Source organism: Carettochelys insculpta, chromosome 2 (genome assembly GCF_033958435.1).
Source record: "Carettochelys insculpta isolate YL-2023 chromosome 2, ASM3395843v1, whole genome shotgun sequence".
NCBI lineage: Eukaryota > Metazoa > Chordata > Testudines > Carettochelyidae > Carettochelys > Carettochelys insculpta.
This window is the reverse complement of record NC_134138.1, coordinates 146,925,901-146,946,119: the sequence shown is the minus strand read 5'-3', so window position 1 is coordinate 146,946,119 and position 20,219 is coordinate 146,925,901. Positions and strand designations below refer to the sequence as shown.

At 42.1% G+C, this 20,219-nt stretch overlaps 1 protein-coding gene across 2 annotated transcripts in view; it reads right to left on the bottom strand.

Moving 5' to 3' along the window:
• Nucleotides 1-496: 496 nt before the first annotated feature.
• ANKH (ANKH inorganic pyrophosphate transport regulator) overlaps nucleotides 497-20,219 on the bottom strand; it is a 172,518-nt gene continuing 152,795 nt past the window's right edge. For both annotated transcript variants that reach the window (XM_074987832.1, XM_074987831.1), the window contains exons 10-13: nucleotides 12,849-12,978; nucleotides 11,432-11,555; nucleotides 10,348-10,447; nucleotides 497-8,195 (exon numbers count right to left, since the gene is read on the bottom strand). In XM_074987832.1, the coding sequence (XP_074843933.1) occupies nucleotides 8,079-8,195; nucleotides 10,348-10,447; nucleotides 11,432-11,555; nucleotides 12,849-12,978 (471 nt within the window). In that variant the 3' untranslated portion in view covers nucleotides 497-8,078. The remainder of the gene's footprint in view (nucleotides 8,196-10,347; nucleotides 10,448-11,431; nucleotides 11,556-12,848; nucleotides 12,979-20,219) is intronic.

The following is a 20,219-nucleotide window of genomic DNA, read 5'->3' as shown; positions in this document are numbered from 1 at the left end:
AAACAGATTTATGGCCGCCTGCCACCCTTGCCTTTATGTCACTGTTGCTGGTACCCCCATGACAGATACTGTAAAATTGCCTCCTCCCGCTCCTCTTTCATGAGTGGGAATGGTTGGAATTAGCAACTCTCAGTGAGACATTTGTCAGAATACGGCTTGTGCTGTTTCTAAAATATTTACTGTGATGTACCTGCCCCAAGTCAATTATTGAGCCCCCAAAGGCACAGTTAGACCACAGAAATGTTAATTGGAGAGGCATTGCAATGGTGCTGCTCCCTGTAATTTCCAAATCCCACTCTTCACAACCCCCCTGGGGAGGCAGGGGACTCTGTCGCCATTACTACTTCATAGCTAGCAGCAGCCTTAAACATTTTACTGAATTTGGTATGTGTTGTGTCATTTCTCACAGGGTGCTGTAATGGAACCTGTCCTGACAGCCCTCGGCAATACTGATTCCCTGCTGTGCACTTAGAGCAATTCTCCCCTTCTGCATCCGTCTTCAGGTGATGACTCCCATGTGCCCATTCTTCTATTAAATGTCACTGATAAGGGTAGGTGGTGGTGGTCTGGCCTGGCAGACGTGCATGAGGAGTGGAGAGAGGAGGTGGTGCAGAGCTTGCTTTCTTCTTGCCCTGAGGCAGTGGCAGCTTCTGCTCTTGTGTTCGCTACCTGTAAAGAGGGGGTTGTCTTAATGCCTGCAGTGATGTTAATGACAAAATGCGGGTCCTTCTGCACTGGGCATTGGGATGAGGCGATACAGCTTCTGTACTCTATTTCCTAAAACGTGTTCCAGCTCGTTCACTTGGCTGAGATAGCAAGAATATCCCAGAGCTGGGAGAGCTGCTAGGCAGTATTACTCATCAGCCGTGCAAAAGCATAAGGAGACTACCTTGTTTAACAGTAGCTCAGGGTTGGGATTCGAAAAGCTGGGGAGGTCTTAAAGTGACTAATACCAGATTCCTGCCCTATGCAGAAGAGAGGAAATGGAATACCAGGTTGCAACCCCTAAAGATCAAAACTCAGCTAATGGGCAGTGTTGTATAGCCCTGCTGCTACATAGCGAATTTCTTTAGTCTTCACACTTCAAAAATAGAGGCTGGGTTATAAATCTTGTGCATTTGCTACATGGTAATACACAATATAGTGCAGCAAACTTAGGTCAAGTCTTGAGTTAAGCAAAGTGCACTTTTGGTTACATTGCTTAAAACCAGTGCTTAATTATGGATAAAAAAGCTTGTTGATACAGACTAACATGATCAGCAGCCACCTATAAAACAGCACCTGTTTTATCACTCTTTTGGAATTCATGATTTTATATAGCTGCAAATGAGGTGACCAAAGACGACAGAAGAGGTAACTGATGGCAGCCTCTCAAATACAGCTGAGAGAAATGCTCATTTTTTTAGCCTTGGCAGCTCCACCATACTTGCATTAGCACTGCCCTTGAACAAACTGAGTGGTATGTTGTCAATCTCTGGCTGTCATACTCATGCATACACACACACTTCCCACCACACAGGGTCACTCTAATTTAGCTACATTATTTCAAATGACTGGTCAACCTTCTCTTTCTTGTGTTTGCTGACTTGTGTGTAAAGAGCTTATTAATGCAACTCTAAAATAAGCTCCATCCTAATGTTTTTGATACCTGACTTGTTCCTCTCAGTCCACCTAGGAGAGAGGGGGAACGGGGATTGAAGATTGCTTGCTGCAACAAGGTTTCTTCCAGATTTTCTGTGGATCCTGTTATGCTCAGTGTCACAAGGGGACATTTTCAAAGTCACTTTTGCCTTTGGAATCCACATGTGTTATGGAATGGAGTAATACCTGGCATACAAGATTACCTGTTGGGTGCATCTTTCATCTTTGTCCTAATGAGTGAGCTAACAATCACAGTGTAACAATTTCAGTGTTTACTTGTCTCTTAGGCTGAAGCTAGTTTAGATGATCCCATTTGTAAAAGGCCCTGTGGGTAGAAGTCTGTGTAGGTTGATGGGGGCCTGGCTTTTGCAAGGATTTCTTTACTTTGCAATCTGTATATGTGATAGAATGCTTTGCTCCACATTTTGAACTGAAGTCCATCAAAAACAAGTGATCATCTCACTCTGCCAGATCCATCATACAACTGTCTCAGCTAACTCACTGTCACACTGAGGGTTAGAAATACAACAAACCAAGCTCTATGTTGTCTGCTGTCTCATGCTACTTGGGTGATGAACTTCCTGGATAAGCCATGTGCAGCACTGTTTCCATCACAGCAAACTCTAGACAAACACTTAAAAGACCCCCTCACACTCACTCATCTCCCTGTGTTTATTCACTGTCTGCCCTCTCAAAGAATTTTGAATTTTTTGATCACTGTGTTACTAAGCATTCATCAGAAGGACTGCACATGGTGGTTCTAGCCTCCCTTTGTGTGAGGGCTTTCGAGACTTAAACAGGGAAGGGATGAAACTGAAGCTGCCAAACAATAGAGAAAGTGATCACAAACTAGAGAAGACTGAGTTATGCCAATAATACACTCTGATGTTAGAGGAGTGGTTCCAAAGGCATTTAGAAAGCCACTATATTTTTTGTTTTGCTCATGAATTTTGTGGAGAGTATGGAAAGTCACAAACTGACAGCTGTGGTGACTGACTAGCAGTGGAACTACAAAGGAGCTACACAACAGCCAGCAAAATTTAAGTTCACCAACATCCCTCCACCTTTGGACACCACTGTAGAATGTGAGCACTCTCCAATCATGGCCCACACTGGCCCCTTTATTGAGAAGGAGCTAATGACTGACAGATGTGGTGGTAGTTTGTGGGTACCTAGCCCCTGAGGAGCCTGTACTCCAAACACAGCCCATTCACAAGCTAGCAGAAAGCTACCTTCATTTGCTGAGACCATCCATTCCCTCTCTCCTCCCTTGAGCTCAGCTGAAGTTTAGTGAGGAACAGAGTTGTAACCTAGCATATGTTTGCCCTTTCAGATGGAAATAACTGTTGTAGTACATGACTGTACCTGCATATCATGGATTCCCCCCCAATCAGTGTGTGACTGAATTATGTCACAACTCCCAAAAGGCATATGTGACCCTCTGTTCCCTATGGACAGAAGAGTAAGACCACAAAAATACTCCAGGCACTAGGCTTGCTATTGATTTATTTGACTTTATGGTGGTAGCAGCCTGATTTTTAAAGTTTTTTTTTTTTTTTTTGAAAAGGGTAGGGACAAATGGTACTGGTGCTGTGTGAGATGCAATGCTGGGGGAGCCCTGGGGTGTGGGAAAAAGCACAATTTCCATTTCAGTAGAATAACCTTTTTAAAACCATTACCCTTTTGCCCCCTTTTTCTGAACATGGCCATGGCATTCCTCAAACCACAGAAAGCTTTGTTTGCAAACTGTAAAGGTTTTAATAGCAACTGCTGGACTAGCATGGCTCTGCTTAAACAGCACCTTGCAGTGCTCCAGCCCTGTTCTTGCCAAATGCTGTGGCTGATTCCCCTTTTAAAGGTTTGGTCTCTGCCCTGAAAAAAAACATCCAATAACTGCCCCCAGTCCCTAGCAGGGACCAGTACTGCTGCAGTCACTCTGAATCCTGAAGTGTTGTTTTAGCCAAGGTTTTCCTTCCCTGAAGCTTGGAGCACCCCTCTATTGCACACAACCAAAATGGCAACTATCAGAGAAGAGGTGGGGCCCTCCTGGAATTAACAGGCTGTCCACTTCAAATAGTTCTTGCCTTCCCTTAGCCTCTGACTGGATGTCCATTAAATGGTTTCATTCCCCTTCAGCCTAGCAAGCTGATGTGTTGGTTGCTGGACTAGTTTCTCTGTCAGAAGGCCATTCAGTATGTTTAGATATGTATTTTCACAACACGTAAAAACTGTCTGAAATGTTACACCACATTTTGTGTTCCTGCATCAGTACCCTCTATTTGTGATGTCCTGGTAGTAATTTATAAATAAATATAAAAGTGGTTTGAATGGTTCTGCCCACGACTGATGACACTGTAAACTAAGCACTCTTGAGCCACAGCTCTATTTAATCTGTCACATTACAAACATAAAGCCTTTAACTGGACAAAGAGCTTACATCTTCATTTTATAATTCTCAAATCTGTCAAGGGCCTTTAAGTGAACAGAGAATGGTGAAGCCTCTTGTTGACAGGCCCAGCCAAGGCACCAATAGTGCATTCTGTCCTAAACAGTGTGAGGTGGCTTAAAGTGCCTCCTGTCTCCCATGATGGGTCATTTCTAAGTACTGGATCACCAGGCTGTAACAAAGCAGAAATCAAAGTAACCTCTCCATCCAGTTTACGTAACAGAAACCACCTTTCAACACCACTGGATTTGAATGAACCACCTTAAAAACACTTATTGGTTTACATGCATTATGGTTTGCCATGCACTCCCAGCTTTCATCAACCAGCTGCCTATTTTAGATCCCTTTTGTGTCTTTAAGATGTTGGCATGACTCAGAAAAAAATACCACCAAAGCAGACACAGATACGTTCCTCAAAGGAAAATACAAGACAGCAAAATAAACCCAAAAGAAAACCCATATTTCTCTGTTATTCCCCCAAAACCTAAGACTCTGTGTGTGGAGTACTAACTATGGAGCAGACAATTTACTGACCTACCATTGCAGATCTGTGCAGAAGCGGAAGTTGAGCTGTTTACTGGGAAACATGTGATGCCCTGTTACATAATTTCAGGAAATTCAGAGCCTTCTCCATCAAGATTTAGTGAGTGTGAAAAAGCTGCTCGGAGCAGTAACAAATGTATCAGAGAACATGTAAAGGAAGAGCTCAGAAAAGTAGTGTAACCCTGTGTATATTTGAAATATACATAAATATCTAAAAACCATCAATCAGCACTCATCTTGTTTTCAGTTGTAATGCACATTCACATGTGGTCATACCCTTGAGCTGTAGAATGCAAACCAATTTTGTTCCTCTTGCATTATATTTTAGTTTTCATAATTTAGCAAATTTCCAACACCTACATGAACCCTATAGGTTCACTCTAGCTCTTTACACTGCAACTTCAAGGGGATAACTTTTGGTCTGTCACAGTGACAGCATACTAACAATGAGATAACCAGGGGCAGGGGAAGCTACTTGAATTCAACCAAGTCCTTTTAAGAAGGAAAAGTTATTGGGTAAACTTTTCAAAAGGTATCTAAATGATTTAAAACACTACTGACTTTCAATGAGACTTCAGTGCAAAACTGTCTTTTGAAAATGCAACCCATCAACAATGCCAAAAATTGTGGCATGCATCTCACATGGATGTACATACAACTAATATGTGCTCATTGCAGTGCAGACTAGATATCTCTTTTTTTCCATGAAGTTCTAAATTAAACACTGTAGTGTAGAAACATGTCTGTTACTACAACAATACAATTCAAGGAAATGCACAACATACTGGAAATCAGATCAAGCAGATTAGTTACAGCAGGTACTGTTAAGAACATTGAAAACTTTCCTCAACCCCTGCTGTCCCTGGATCATTGATTATTTTTTAGAGTCATCAAACAAGGAATACTGAATGTTCTTCTCCACAATTGAAATTTCATCTTAATAGCTACAAATAGCACAAGCTTAACACTGCCAGTTGTGTCACCAAGAATTTGGTATTTGCCATATGATTAAGCTTTTAGGTCAACAAAAAGCTTTAAAGTTTAAATATTTTTTTTTTATTTTTTCTTTCTTGTTCTTGTGGAATTTTTAACGACAAATATTTAATGCTCACTGCTATTCAAAAATATTGCTGCTTAAATTTCTAGTCATGTACTAACAGAAATATTACAATAAAATATTTTCTTAGTTTAGATCTGCTTTTTTCAAAAACACTGTATGTTGGGAATTTTAATTCAGATGTGCCAGAGAAAGCAAAACCATGGCATCAGAGATTAAACCTTGAACTGGTCACTGTGATCTACATCAATCTATATACAGGGTATATACACATGGCCGTCAGAGTAGGTACTCATGAATTAAACTGTGTGTGCACACTATTAATACTGTACAAAGCTGATTTGTCTGAGTTTATTTCTTCTCCTGTAAGAAATAGTGGGGGGGGGAAAAACCTCCCAAATGCATTGAAACCATACAGATTTCATTTCACTCATCCAGTGGCACCATTTTCCAGAGCAATGGATATCTGCAACTCATTCAGAATTTAATTTTTTACCTTATTGCATTTGTACACATAACAAACAGTACAGATGATGCAAATAAGAGGCAATGTTTACTGATACAATACGTTTCACTACTGGTATAACCAGCATCTGAGCAAACGTCATATTGTATTAGAGACATTTTTACTGAACTTGGAAAAATAGGAAGTGTGCTGTAGCCGAAAATAAATTACACAATATACAATATATATATTTATACACATATATGTATATATACACATATTGATATAACTTTTAAAGTACTAGTTTTAGAATTGATCAGTTCTTTGAAGCATAAGGACTACTTGGTAAGTAATGTAGAAACTGAATTGGTCCATAATTAAATAAATCACTTCTAAAACTTACAAAAATATCCTTTCCTCAGATTTAAAATTCATAATTTACTGATGCCTCATATGGGATGAACTTCATCCTACTACACGTCACTCGTGTGAAGGCCCTCTGTGCTACGTAAGCCCCCGTTGCTCACCTTGTTTACACTGTGCAACGCCTACTCAGGAAGTGAGCGGCTCTCCCTCCCTCAGAACTAGTCACACAAGGGCTATTCAGTGTGAGCAAGAATTGTAGAACTGGATTCTTAATGTGGGACTTCAGTGTCTTACAGGCAGGCACTCCAACTTCTCCCATACTGATTTTGATTTACTTTTCTAGGAAACAGGTTAAAGAAATAACCCTGTATATTTAATAGGGCTGTAGATATTACAGGGCTATATAGTGGTGTTTTTTTAAGGTTATATACATATATTTTTGAACAGACTGTTGAAATAACTTATAGCAAACTGTACTTTAAAAACTAATGACACACAGACCATATGATCAGTGGACCAGAACTTTGGTAAAGCTTTCCCCCGCGTTCTTTTCTTCTCTTAGAAAAGCAGTTTGAGTCTATCTACACTGCAGTAAAAATACTGCCAGCTGGCTGTCGGGTGACTGGGCTTGCAGGGCTGGGGGCCTATAAATTCAGGCTTGGGTTTCAGAGGTGGTGCTCCAGCCCGAACTTCTACCCTGCAATTTACAGCCCCACCCCCGAGCCTCAGGAGCCTGAGTCAGCTAATACAGACCAGCCGAGCTGCGGGTGTTTTATTACAGTGTAGATGTACCCATAGACACAGCTGCACCATCTACAACCTGCTGCTCCCCCTTCAGGAAAAGAGAATGAAAACCGGTTATAAGGAAATGATATGTAAGGCTTGGGACCAATGTCCTATAAAACTTAATAATTAAATGTGTACCGTTTCAGAAAAATCCATCTCAGATAACTTAAGGAAGGCTAAATACCATTCTTGTCTTGTATTTCTCGCATCCCTTTTTTATTTTTATGTATAATGTACTCATTGGAATGCACCTCACCTTCTTTTGTAACAATATACAGCATAACAAATGATGAGTGAAGAAAAACATAATGGCCCACCATACACCTTTGTGTAGATAGCAAAATCACTGTCAAGCAGTGAAATAAAGCTGCATTTTCAAAGGCTGTTTTTTGGAAAACTCAACAGCAAAAAAGGAAAAAAAAACTGAAAGAGAAGAAAGGATGGCAGCAGAGTCAAGGGCAAGGGGACACAGAGCAGAACTTTGGTTGACAAATGCAGATTGTCCAAAGAAGATGGATGTGTAAGTGAGGAAAATGCCCTTTCGTGTGATGCAGCCATATCTTTTGTGTTTGCATGGAGCGAGAAAACAAATTCAATTGAACAAGCAAAAGCAAAGACCTTTCTTTAGGTCCCTCATTAGTGTGAGCATACCCAGTATGCTAGAGAATTTATCTGAAGCCTTTTAAATCAAGGCCTCTTTATTACAAAAATAAAAACAAAAAAAAGTATGAGAGAAGAAAGATGCTGAAGTCTCATTCTATTTGTCCCTGCAGAGAACGATCACATCCCATTTATTATTCATTCTCTTCTCTCATTTCTACAATGTCTGTCATTTCTTCTATCTGTGGCATGTCAGTCATTGCTGAGTCTTCACCTTCCGTAGCTGTCTCGTTTTCATTCCGCTTCTTTTTCTAGGTCAAAAAGAGGTTGTACTCATAAGCACATGGCTGTCTGTACTGTTCTTTGTGCCTGAGCTCAATCCTACAAATTTCAGGTCTTACCAAAAAGAATATGTTCTAATATTTAGAATGCAACATTCCTGGCTTCCATTCTTAGTGTGCTACTGATTTGTCATGTTCATTTGGAAACTTCCTTTAACCTCCCTATGGACCCATTCTGTCCTCTCAAACACAGGTACTATTGTTGCCTCTATTTTAGAGGGGTATTGTATGGATAGGGCTTCAGGGTAATGGAAGGGAAAACCTGACAATGGGTATGTCTACACTAGGCCCCCCCCTTTTGAAAGAGGGGTTGTAATGAGACACTTTGGGATATGCTAATGAGGCGCTGCAACAAATACCACTTTTGATCACGTGTGGTTCATCTACACGGGGTCCTTTTCGAAAGGACCCTGCACACTTCAAAATCCCCTTATTTCTAAAACCAAATAGGAAGAAGAGGCTTTCAAAGACTGGGGGATCTTTTTGAAAAGCCCCCGTCTACACAGGCAGCGCGCGATTCAAAAGCGGCACTTTTGAGTCACCGTGGCTGGTATTATGCTAATGAGGTGCTGCACATACATAGCAGCACCGCATTAGCATATCCCAAAGGGTCTCATTAGCATCCCCCTTCTGAAAGGCAGGGGCTAGTGTAGATACAGCCATAATGTTGCTTCAGATGAATCAGGCACATTAATGGAGTAAGATTATGAGAGGGCAAAAAAATTGTGGCTTTCAAACATTTTACCAATATTTAATCTTTTAGATGAAAATAAACTGATATACAAAATTACGGTTGGTTGTACCATTACCACACTCACTGTGGAAGAGACCACTTCAGATTCACTGAATGAGTAATAGTAAAACTTGTCAGGCAAACATGGGCATCCAGAGGAAGTTGTTAATGTGTCACTACACGACAAAAATGAACTACTTAATCTGAAAATTGTGGCCATCAAAAGTACTGTAGGAGATGTCACAATACAACTAATGAAAATATCAGCATAATCAGAAAGTTCTGTGACACTACAAGCCAAGAATAGTTTGGGATAAGTGTATCAGAGGGGTACCTGTGTTCGTCTGTATCTGCAAAAACAAGGAGACGTCCTGTGGCACCTTATAGGCTAACAGAATTTTTGGAGCATAAGCTTTTGCAGGCAAAGACCTGCTTCATCAATGCATCTGATGAAGTGAGTCTTTGCCGATAAAAGCTTATGCTCCAAAATTCTGTTGGGATATATGGTTTTTCTCAATCCTTTTATTGAGAAAGATCAACTACAGAGAAGTAAAGTTCTCACTTCCCTACAGGTTGAGTACAATGATAATGTGAATTTCTCTGCTCCACTGCTTTACGTCAAGCCTGCTCTTCACTTCCATCAGTAAGCTTGTAGTTGTAAAACTGATAGGTGGGTTCTGATTATGTAAGTTTTGATAAAGCCATCAAGTGGTAAAAGTGAGCAGAGCTTTTTGAGTTTTTTTTTTTTTTTTTTTTTGGCTTTTAATGGAAATTTCTACTTTTTTTTAAAAGCAGCAATGGTTTTTCTTTACACTTCCCCCCTCCCCGCAACTCTGTCTAGCTAATTGGTTGATTAATACTGTACTACTTCTAACCAGAATTAGGTGCCAAATACCTTGTACAGCATGCTGAAAAACACAGCTGTAAGGGCTCAATGTTGCAGGAGCTCTTATGCATGTGAGAAACCATCCTTACGTTGGGGATGACTATTGGCTCTGATCCTGCAAACACTCCTATCTATGCATAACTTTTTTCCATGCGAGTCCTCACTGAAATCAGTGAATCTAGCCACGTGAGCATAAGGGTGTACTGGACTGAGGACAAGGAGATACATGAACACTCTGTATCAGAAAGTTTCTCAGTTGCTTAAAGCTTTTGCAAGTTCAAGCCTATACTTTGAATATGCATGTGTTTGTGTCCAGGAAGGGGAAAACGCATCACCATCCAATTAACTGAATATTTTATACAGGATAAAAATAAAGCCACCACTTTTACGCTCATCTTCTACATGGCCTTTACATAAAAATTGTGTTTTTTACACAACGTATCTCACATAGTAGTTATCCACGTTTATCACGGTCACTGTATTATATACAACCAGTTTCTTACCTGTTTCCGACAGACATAGCAAGCTGCTATTGCAACCATGGTAGATTCTCCTACAAAACCAGCTAGAAGCGATCCTACTCCTAGCGTGGCTCCATGGACACTGAGAATGGCAAAAAGAAAAGGTTGGAATAAAAAAATAAAAATAGAAAATTACACTTCCAGTAAAATATTGAACCAATGTATTTTAATGAACAATTTTCACAATATATAATGTGGCATTTAATATTCACTCATGCAAAAATATTGGCACTGGTTGAGAGAATTATTAATATTTTAAAGTAACATTTGCTTCCAAATTAGCTTAATTATCTAACATAATATTTTATTGCCCAAAAACAAGAGATGAGCCCAAATTGTGCCCCAAGGCAAAATATATACAGAACTTAATTGAGAATGACAGCTCTGTTGTAAACAGTAACATTTTTAAGAAAGAAGTTTATAGAAAAGATGCCGTTCCCTATATATCTATTGCAGGCTTTTTTCAAAAAGTAATTTCTACATAATCCTAGTAATTCATAATTCATAGCAGCCTAATTGAAAGCTCTCGGAAAGCTCTACAGATGTTAATAAAGGGCCAGTAAATTACCTGTCTAGCTAGAGACAGTAGGAGGCTAGAACTTTGGAAGTGATCACTTATAGATGTTTGAAACTATCTTGGTTTTATCTGAAGCCAGGTCTACAGTAATGGGGAAGACTGAATTAAGACACACAACTCCAGCTATGTTAATTATGTAGCTGGAATCGATGTACCTTAATTTCTGCTTCTGCACAGTCTCCACCATGGGAGGTCAATGGAAGTGAATGCTCCTGATGACTTCCCTTACTCCTTGCGAGGAGCAGGAGTACCAGCACTGACAGGAGCATCCTGTGAGTTTGATGTAGCGCATTCCCACCAGACACAGTAAGTTGAACTCAGGAAGATCGACCAGGCAGTGACAAATTTTCTGCTGAGGGTAAACAAGCCCTGAGTCTCTGTCTCTGCTGGAGACCCAAAGAGTGAAACAAGGGCAGCTATTAACTGAAATGGGAGAGACGGGGAAAGGAGGGTGGTTCCATTAGAGTGGTGGTCATGGGAGTAATTTACCCTAAGTAAGGCAGCACAATGAGACTAGTGATGAGGACGATGATGCGCAGCACTGAGCTGGGTGCCAGTACAAATGTCTTCTTCAGCGTCATGAGCCATCCAGTCAAGTGTGCTCGGACTGTCACTGTGGAAGAAAGGAAGAAAGAACAATCAAAATATGCAGTAGAAAACTAAGGAACAGTGCAACAAGAAGTCCTGTGGCACCTTACAGACTAACAGATTTTTGGAGCATAAGCTTTCGTGGGCAAAGACCCACTTTGTCAGATGCATGAGAGATCAGACGCATGCATCTGATGAAGTGGGTCTTTGCCCACAAAAACTTATGTTCAAAATATCTATTACTCTATAAGGTGCCACAGGACTTCTTGTTCTTCTCAAAGCTACAGACTAACATGGCTACCTCTCTGATACTTGTCACCATGGAAGGAAGAGAACACATTTTTCATGCTGATGATGATTCTGACCTGCTCTATGAAGTGCTTTGAGAGCTACTGGAGAAAAGTGCCAGTGAAAAGTGAGGGATTATTAGTGCTATCTACTTAGATTTTTAGCATCAAAAATATGAACACCAGGGCCTCGGTGTTTACAACTGATTCGCCTACTGTGAAACTGCCTTAGCTGCATACTAAGTTAGACTTTCAGAATTGTTTGGGGGCTGTTAAATGTGTAAAAAAGGCCATCAAAGGCATAATAAAACTTCCCTGAGTGTGGAACTGCCCTGCCAAACACATTTCACAATAAGGTGGTTTAAGGCCATTAAAATAAAAGTGTGTGTACGCGCATGTGAGAGTGAGACAGTAATAAAATTTTAAACACCTCTTTCATAGGGTAGGTGCATTTGTCTAATTAAAAATGTATAACCCTTTTAACGTCAGGGGTCTGTGTGTGTGTTACATGGGAACAGAGCCTGAAACAGAGCTTCACATGTGGAAATTACAACCCTTCTATGTACAGAGAGAGAGCGAGAGAGAGAAAAAGGCAGACTGACCCAGCCACCCACTGGAAGAGACTCTGTATAATGTAGTATTAACACATCTAGGTGGTTATAATGTTTACATGTCAACATTTTCATATTCAAAGGAAATATTTTGGCTAGTTGTGTAATACACACCCACATAAACATGAAGGTGTGCATTCAGTTTTATTGCTTGCATTGCACTGGGACTTGTAGATCCTCTTCAGTTTCAAGATGGGTTGATACTGTGTATTTGTTCAAGATCATGGTTGGGTAGACACACACAATGCGCAATGCACATTCTCAAGCCCATAGAACAGAAACACCAGCTTTTAGTTTTAGGACTGAGTTCATTTAACAAATGGATATATGCTTAATTTGTCTTTCTAGTGACAGATCCTGGCTACAACATTACACCATGAGTCACATTCAGCCCTAGTGTCAACTGGTCTATATTTTTACCTGGAACGGGGAAAAAGGAGAAGATGCGCAAAGGAACCACACACAGCTCCGCAAAGGCAAAATCCACTCCAATTATGTCAACTAAAATCTTCTCTGATGCATTTGGGGTCCAAAACATCAAAAAGCAGAGCTGGAAAAGAGAAGCGCATACACAAAATTAGAAAGAGCTTGCATAGCAAAGCAATGAGGGAAAGAAAGAGAGCCAGGAGTTCAGCTGCTAATCTAATTGCTTTAACTGATCATGCAAGTGTTTTCTGTATTCAAGTGACGTACAATTGGAATTTCTACAATATGCCAAATATTGGATTGCACCTAACTCCTTCCTCCATTCCACCTGTGATAACAGAGAGTATAAAATACTACATATCTTCTCTGTTCCACGGCCCCCCCACCCCAACATGGACATTCACTCGTAACAGTCATGTAAGAGGAGTGGAACAACTGTAATGCGCAGAGACACAGCCATCAGTAAAACAGTGGTAGGACAGCTTAGGAAAAAAGAACCTCCAGCACACAGCATTCCTATAGTGTCCATTTGCAGCTTATTATGTTAGGATGACCAAGCACGATTTAAGAACTTGAGTCTACAGTAGAGTGCCAATGTTCAGAAGCACATGATGAACATAGATCTGAATAGCTTAGACTTGAAACTGCCTCCAAGAAACATTCGACTTTACAGCTAATACCAGTACGGGTACGAAATGTGTCTGCTTTTGTTATGTACAAAGCAAAGCATCAATGCAAGTTGGTAAGCCACAGAAGGTTGACAGCCATAACGCCTCATGCTGTGAATGTCAAATGATATCATTTATGATTAGTCCATCTCTGAAGAGATCGCCTTAAAGAAAATGAACCATGTTGTAAGAAGTGGCTGTGGTGGTTCAGTACATAATGATCTTTCCTTTTAGCAAGTACGGAGCCATTGCCTCAGCACAGTCGGGGGGAATTCTGTACAGTGTACTACTCCACCTTTGGGACAGACATACAAAACAAAAGCCCTTAGTGGCAATACTTTAAAGATCTCCGGGCATTTCCTCCATAAGTAGGGATGGCAGCCCTGATCTTCACACCACGGTTTAATTCTGGAGCAGTCCTCGTGCTGCATAATTTAATTTGTTTTTGTTGTTAAAATAAAATTAGTTATTTTTCATTTTCCACAAAAAGGATGTTGAGAGTGATCATAAATAACACAACAACCCATAACTAGAAGCTTAAAAGCATGCCTGTCTGTCAGAGTGCAAGATGACAGAACAAAAATTACTTTCAATAATTCATGAACTTGCCATGTGAGCTGATGATGCCCTCAGGATCCGACTACCTCTGGTGAGACTTCATGGCCCTTAGCAGTTCTCCAGTTACATGAGGCCCATTTCCTTACAAAAACTATGAGAAGTCCTGTGGCAACTTCTAGTCTAACAAATATTTTGGAGCATAAGCTTTCATGGGCAAAGACCTGCTTCATTACATGCAACAGGCTTATCTCCCACCTGAGTCCCAGTGTGATCTACTTACTAGAGGAAGACAGGCAGGTAAGCACTTATTTCACCTGTGGGACTTCATCCAGTAAGCATGCTTAGCAGCTGCCTACCGGACTGGGTCCCATTCAGAATCTTGGAGTGTGGGGTGATAGCTCTAACTTTTAGCCTGGTGGTTAGAGCCCTCACCAGGTTCAATTACCTCTTTGGCCTGAGGGGAAGAAAGGATTTGAACAGGGGCTTCCAGTCTGTTAGGAGAGTGCTCTAACCATGGACCAGTAAGATCTTTTGATGTGCAACTGCCTTGGTATCTCTCAAGAATGCGGTTACACTATGGATAGGAGTCAGTGGGTAAGAGAGATCGAACAAGCCTGTAGCCAGGTCACACCCCACCCTGCCTCTTTTCATCCCTGCTTTGCGCTCTCCTCCTATTGCACCCCATTCCTGAGTGACACGACCCAGGGGATTACTGGAGGGCCTGGCATGGGGCATCAGCAGAGGGGTCAGGCCCTTCCTTCAATCATCACGGCAGTGGGAGTGGCAAAAGCAAAGCAACCCTGCAGCCTGCTTCACTCTGCCAGCCAGCTCCCCGCCGAGTCACTCTGCTTCACTGCAGTTGCAGGAACTGGAGCAACCTGGCCTCAGGCCTCTCTGCTCTCCCACGCCTAGCATCCACATTACAGTTGGAGCAGCTGCTGTGGGGCCCCCAAAGCACAGGGCTTGAGGTGACCATCCCAATCTGCCCAACAGACGGGACAGCCCTGCACAGTGCAAGAGTTTCAATGGGAGAAACTGAGATTGAAAGTTCCTGTTCCAATTTCCTTTTCCCCTCAGGCAAAGAGAAATTGAACCTGCCCGTCTCACATCCCAGGTGAGTGCTCTAAACATTGGGCTAAGAGCTGTAAGCTGGGCACCGCTGATGCTCTCCAGGCCGTTATGTGTAGATTGATGCAGGTGTCTAACTCGTTCTCACAAGAAATAACTTAAGAGGCCTAAGCCACCTGACTCCAGGACAGGGGTTCCCCGCTATTCCTTCCTGCACCCTGGACTTGTGCACTAACCTCTGTGGATGTCTGAGGGAGGGAAAAACCCCTCTCATCAGCATCTCCCGCTGGCTAACTTAAACAGCAACTCCTCGAGCATTCTAGCTTTTGTGGACGGCATAACAACGCACCTCTCTTCCCCATTCACTGTACAGGGAGCCTAGGGCTGCACCTACACTACAAGATAAATTCAAGTGTATTAATATCGATTTTGTAATTCTGGAATTAAGTTTGAATTTGGCTATCCTCAACTCCTCACGTGGTCCTCACAAAGTCGACTTATTGCTGCCACACTTAATTGCCAAACATCAACTGTTGCAGCAGTGCATTGTGGGAACCTATCCCACAGTTCCCTCATCCCCATAGTATTCTGGGTATGTACGCTGGTCTTTGAGATCACCTTCCCACACTGGAGTTCTCTCATTCCCCTCCTGTGCTAAAAACATCCAAAAGTAAGGCATGCACACAGATGGCAAAAAAAATTACACAAATGTCTTTTTTCTGTAGCTGAATTCTCAACTAGCCATCCACCGAGTGTCCCAGCTCCTGTGATTGCATCTGATCCCTGAAAATAATGCAGAGACCCTGACTGTATTCTCAAAGTTAGAAGAAAGAGGACAGAAAAGTATAGGAAAAAAGATTTTTGACTTTACTGAAAGTAACACAGGGACCCCAAAAAGCACAACGAAAGAGAAGATAAGAAAGTTTTTCAGAAAAGAGAGTTGCTGATGGGGTGTCTTTGGCTTTCCAGGGCACTATAAGGTTTCTGTGCAACAACTGTGTTCTCAACTGGCCATTCACTGAGTGTCCCCCGCCCATCATTGCATGTGATCCCTGAAAATAATACAGGGGCCCGGTCTCTATTGTAAAGTTAGAAGAGAGAGGATAGAAAAGTCTAGGAAAAAAGAACTTTTGACTTTCCCCTTCACTACACAGATATTGCCAACACGGGTGATGGCAGTGAAATATCTTACACTGAACTTATAATGCGAACAGGAATCTCAACTAGCCCCTGCCCCCGTGTCTCCGAGGGGGTCAAGGCATGTGACGATGTGCCGACCTACTCCGGGTCCCGTGGGTGCGCGTGGGGTGTGATACAGTGGGGGGAGTCGGGTGGCCCGGGATCAACCACCCCACCTTTATAGCAGCCTGATATAGTGTAGCAGCAATATGTGATTTAGTGTATTCACTTTAAAACCTAGGTTTCTACAGTATTATGAGTACCAGGAACAATAACACTCCGATTGTGAACACCACAATGCCCTGTGGATGTTTTAAGTCCCAATAATTCTCTATACAGACCCAGCTAGACCAGCTAGTGGTATTTACCAATAGTGATTTATTCATTTATTTGTAACTACAATTACTTAACACTTGTTATATTATATATATATAGAGATAGTTATTTATTTGGCATAAGCTAAATACTAGGTTATATATAACTATATATAATTACATGTGACTTACCAATAACATCCAATGCTCCCACATCTCACCAATAACTACGTTACAGCGGCCCTTCAAGTCAGAGATACGGCTTGGTTGGGACCTTTCGTGGTGGTGACGTCCGGGTGATCAGGCCGGGGTCTGCTGTCTGGACTGGAAGTTGCTAGCCTCCGCCTTGTGTCCAGGAGCCCACCCCCTTATTCCTGCTAAATCACCTTTTATACTGTTTCTTACTTGGGGGTTCGATACCTGGCCAATTAAAGCGTTTGTTACCTAATTTGGGCTTTCTATCCTCCCGGCCTGTTAGAACATGTTACAAGATTTTCTCTGTCCTTGGTCTTTTTCTGAACCTCCCCTGGGACCCTCTGATGTTGTACAACCAAGATGTTCTCTTTGGGGGGGCTTCCAGCTACTAGCCCCAGCTGTTCTCTTTGGGGGCTTACTATCTGCTTGTCAGGATGTTCTCTTTGGGGACTCTCCAACTACTTGTCAACTTTCTGATTTCTTTCTCCTGGCCTGACTTCAGACCTTCCCGCCGCTGTATGATAGCATTCCAAGATGGAGTGTATGGTCATTCTGCCTTGCGAGTGAGGCCCGGCCACCAGGTGCTCGTGCTCCCACAGCACGAAGACAGATAGGAGATGTTAGCAAAAAGGTTTTATAACAAATATCAAGCCAGCAGGTGTCTGCAATGGACAGCAAGCTCCTGAAAATATTTTTGGCGGGGTCTGGGGGGAGGGGTGGCTATGGTCTGTGGCTGCAGAGCTACCTGAAATACAGAAGTAGCTGAAGTAGCCCCTCCGGCTATCTTAGGTGCCAGGGGAGACTTCCCCATGGTGGCTGCAAGCACCACTGGTCCCACGTTATGGGCGTGGGGGGGTTCAGTGGGGGTCCAGTTGAAGTGATACTCGGGGAGGACCTTAGCAGCAGAGGAAGACTTCCCCCCAGCAGCAGCAAATCCCCCCAGGATCTTAGCTGCCAGGGGAGACTTCCCCCCAGAGGCTGCAAGCCTCAGTGTCCCATGCTATGGGCGTGGTTCAGTAGGGAGCCAGCTGAAGTGGTCCTCCCTGAGTATCTTAGGCACCAGGGGAAGACTTCTTCTCCCCCGCAGCAGCTGCAACCCCCGAATATCTTAGCTGCTGGGGGAGACTTCCCCCAAGTAGCTGCAAAATCCCAAATATCTTTCCCGCCCTTGGAGCCCTTCAACACACGCAGTCTATGACTTGGTGCTGCCTGGCAGCATTGTCAGCACCGAATGGAAGGCACATCCTTTTATTGGGCTGGGGGCTACACATGTGATATTGCTGAGCACAGGAAAGACCCAGACTGTGTGGCGCCTGTGAGGGAGGAAAGGGGGTTTGCACACAAGTGTAAACTGCTGAGAAGAAGTTTCTCAGCGTCTTATGCAAGCACGACCCCCACACCAGCCTGGTTGCTACGTGGTGCGGTGAGGCAGCGGCTGGCACCAGGCAGTGCAGAAAAATATACCAAGTGTAGAGACAGAACCACGAACTCTGTGCTGGGGCTATTTGAATGGGTAGATGCGCTCACAGCGCTAATAGCAAAGAAAGACATTTCTCAGGCTCTCAGACAAACATGAGCCCACAGCCACAGGCTTGCTGCTTCCGCTTTGAAATTCACAGTCTTCCTGTTACCTAATTAACTGGAGAGCAGTGGCCAGAGCAGAGCACTGAGGGGCATTATGGGTTACATATGGGACATCTCTAGAGGCTAATAAATTGGATTTTAAGACATGGTGCTTCCACACTGGCCTTTAATCAAACTTCTGAATTCAAGCTTGACGCTACACCCATCAGGTAATGGCGATATTGTAATCTAGGTATTAGTGCTCCCTAAATCGAGCTAATGGTATTTACAGTGAAGACACTCACGTGACAATATCAAACTGTCTTAAATTCAAATTTATCTCATAGCGGAGATGTAGCCTAAGTGTCTAATTCAAGCTTTGACGATTAAACACCTAGAAAAATCACAGGAACATGGTAAACGCTGGGCACTGCAATGCTCAGTGTCCCAGTGCCCACGTTGTTTTGTGGATGTGGGCCTAATTTGGACTGACAGAGGGCTAATGTGAATTCTGGAGATTTTCTGCTTCAGTTGGCATCTTTCTCAGAGGCCAGCAGCTTGCAAATTCAGTATACAGAAGCCAATCAGAGCAGCTGTGATGTAATAACCAATGAGAATGGAAAGGTTTGCACACGCGCAGTACAAACACTAAGAGCTGCACAATGACTCTGTGCATCAATGGCAAACTACACAGTTATTGAGAAACAGCAAAAAGTGATTATGCAGGAGAGTTTTCTGCCAGACCGACCGATGCAGCTTAATGTAGAAATTAACTTAGGGCAGACATAGGCAAAATCAAACCTTTTATTTTATTGCCCCAGCTCAGATACCCACACTGATGTGAAATAGCCATTTTTTCTTAGCACTGAAAAATGAAAGTTTGAAGAGTGAAGTTTTACTTGCAGTAACTTCAAAGCACTTTTCTTCTTAGACACAGATAGCTGGTCATCGTAAAGATGACCTTGCCATTAGAAAACCAGTGACTGAACTGCAGAGAACATACACAATTAACAGAAGTTAAATTTTTAATCTTTTCCTCAAGTATTCCTATCAAAATTACCATAATTGTATTACGTGTAAAAATAAAATGTATGAAATGATAAAAGATTAAAATAAATTCAATCCATTGTTTTCTAGTAAAAGTTCTCTCAATCAAAAACTCACTATTGATGGCAAACAATTTATCTTTCATGGTACAAGAGAATGAATTTTAAAACCAGCTGAATTTTGCAGATGATAAAAGCTGTAACCTTGACATCAGTGTAAAACCACAGTAATCTATGAAAAAATAAGCAACTGCTGCCTACCCCGACATCGTCAGAGACTTGTAACAGAGTAATTCCCCAAAATATATAATGAGTAATTTATATATAAAGAGAATAAATGAAAAGGGGATTTTTCTGTCATACATTTTTCAATCATTTGGGAAATATGTCATCCTTGTGTTCAACAGTGACAACCTGACTGTAATTTCACTGCAGTATTGTGGCTCAAGAGACCAGGACCACATCTAAGATAAAGGAAAACCTCTTCCACAAATTTAGCAAATTAGAATGAAAAAGAACTTTATCATTTTCATATTGCCTATCAGTGCCAGCTACCGTACTTCACACCATAATGCTGTTCCTACAAGATTGGTACATCATACCCTGCACTGTACTGGCTAGCCGCATTGCTACATTCCTAGGACAACGCATATGCCAATATACACCATTCTCTCAAAGAAAGTGCCTCAAATTATATTTTAATGTGGCTAAAAGGAGAAAACCATTTTTCTGTAGTTCCAGAATTACTGTCAATTCCTCTACTGTTCAAAAATA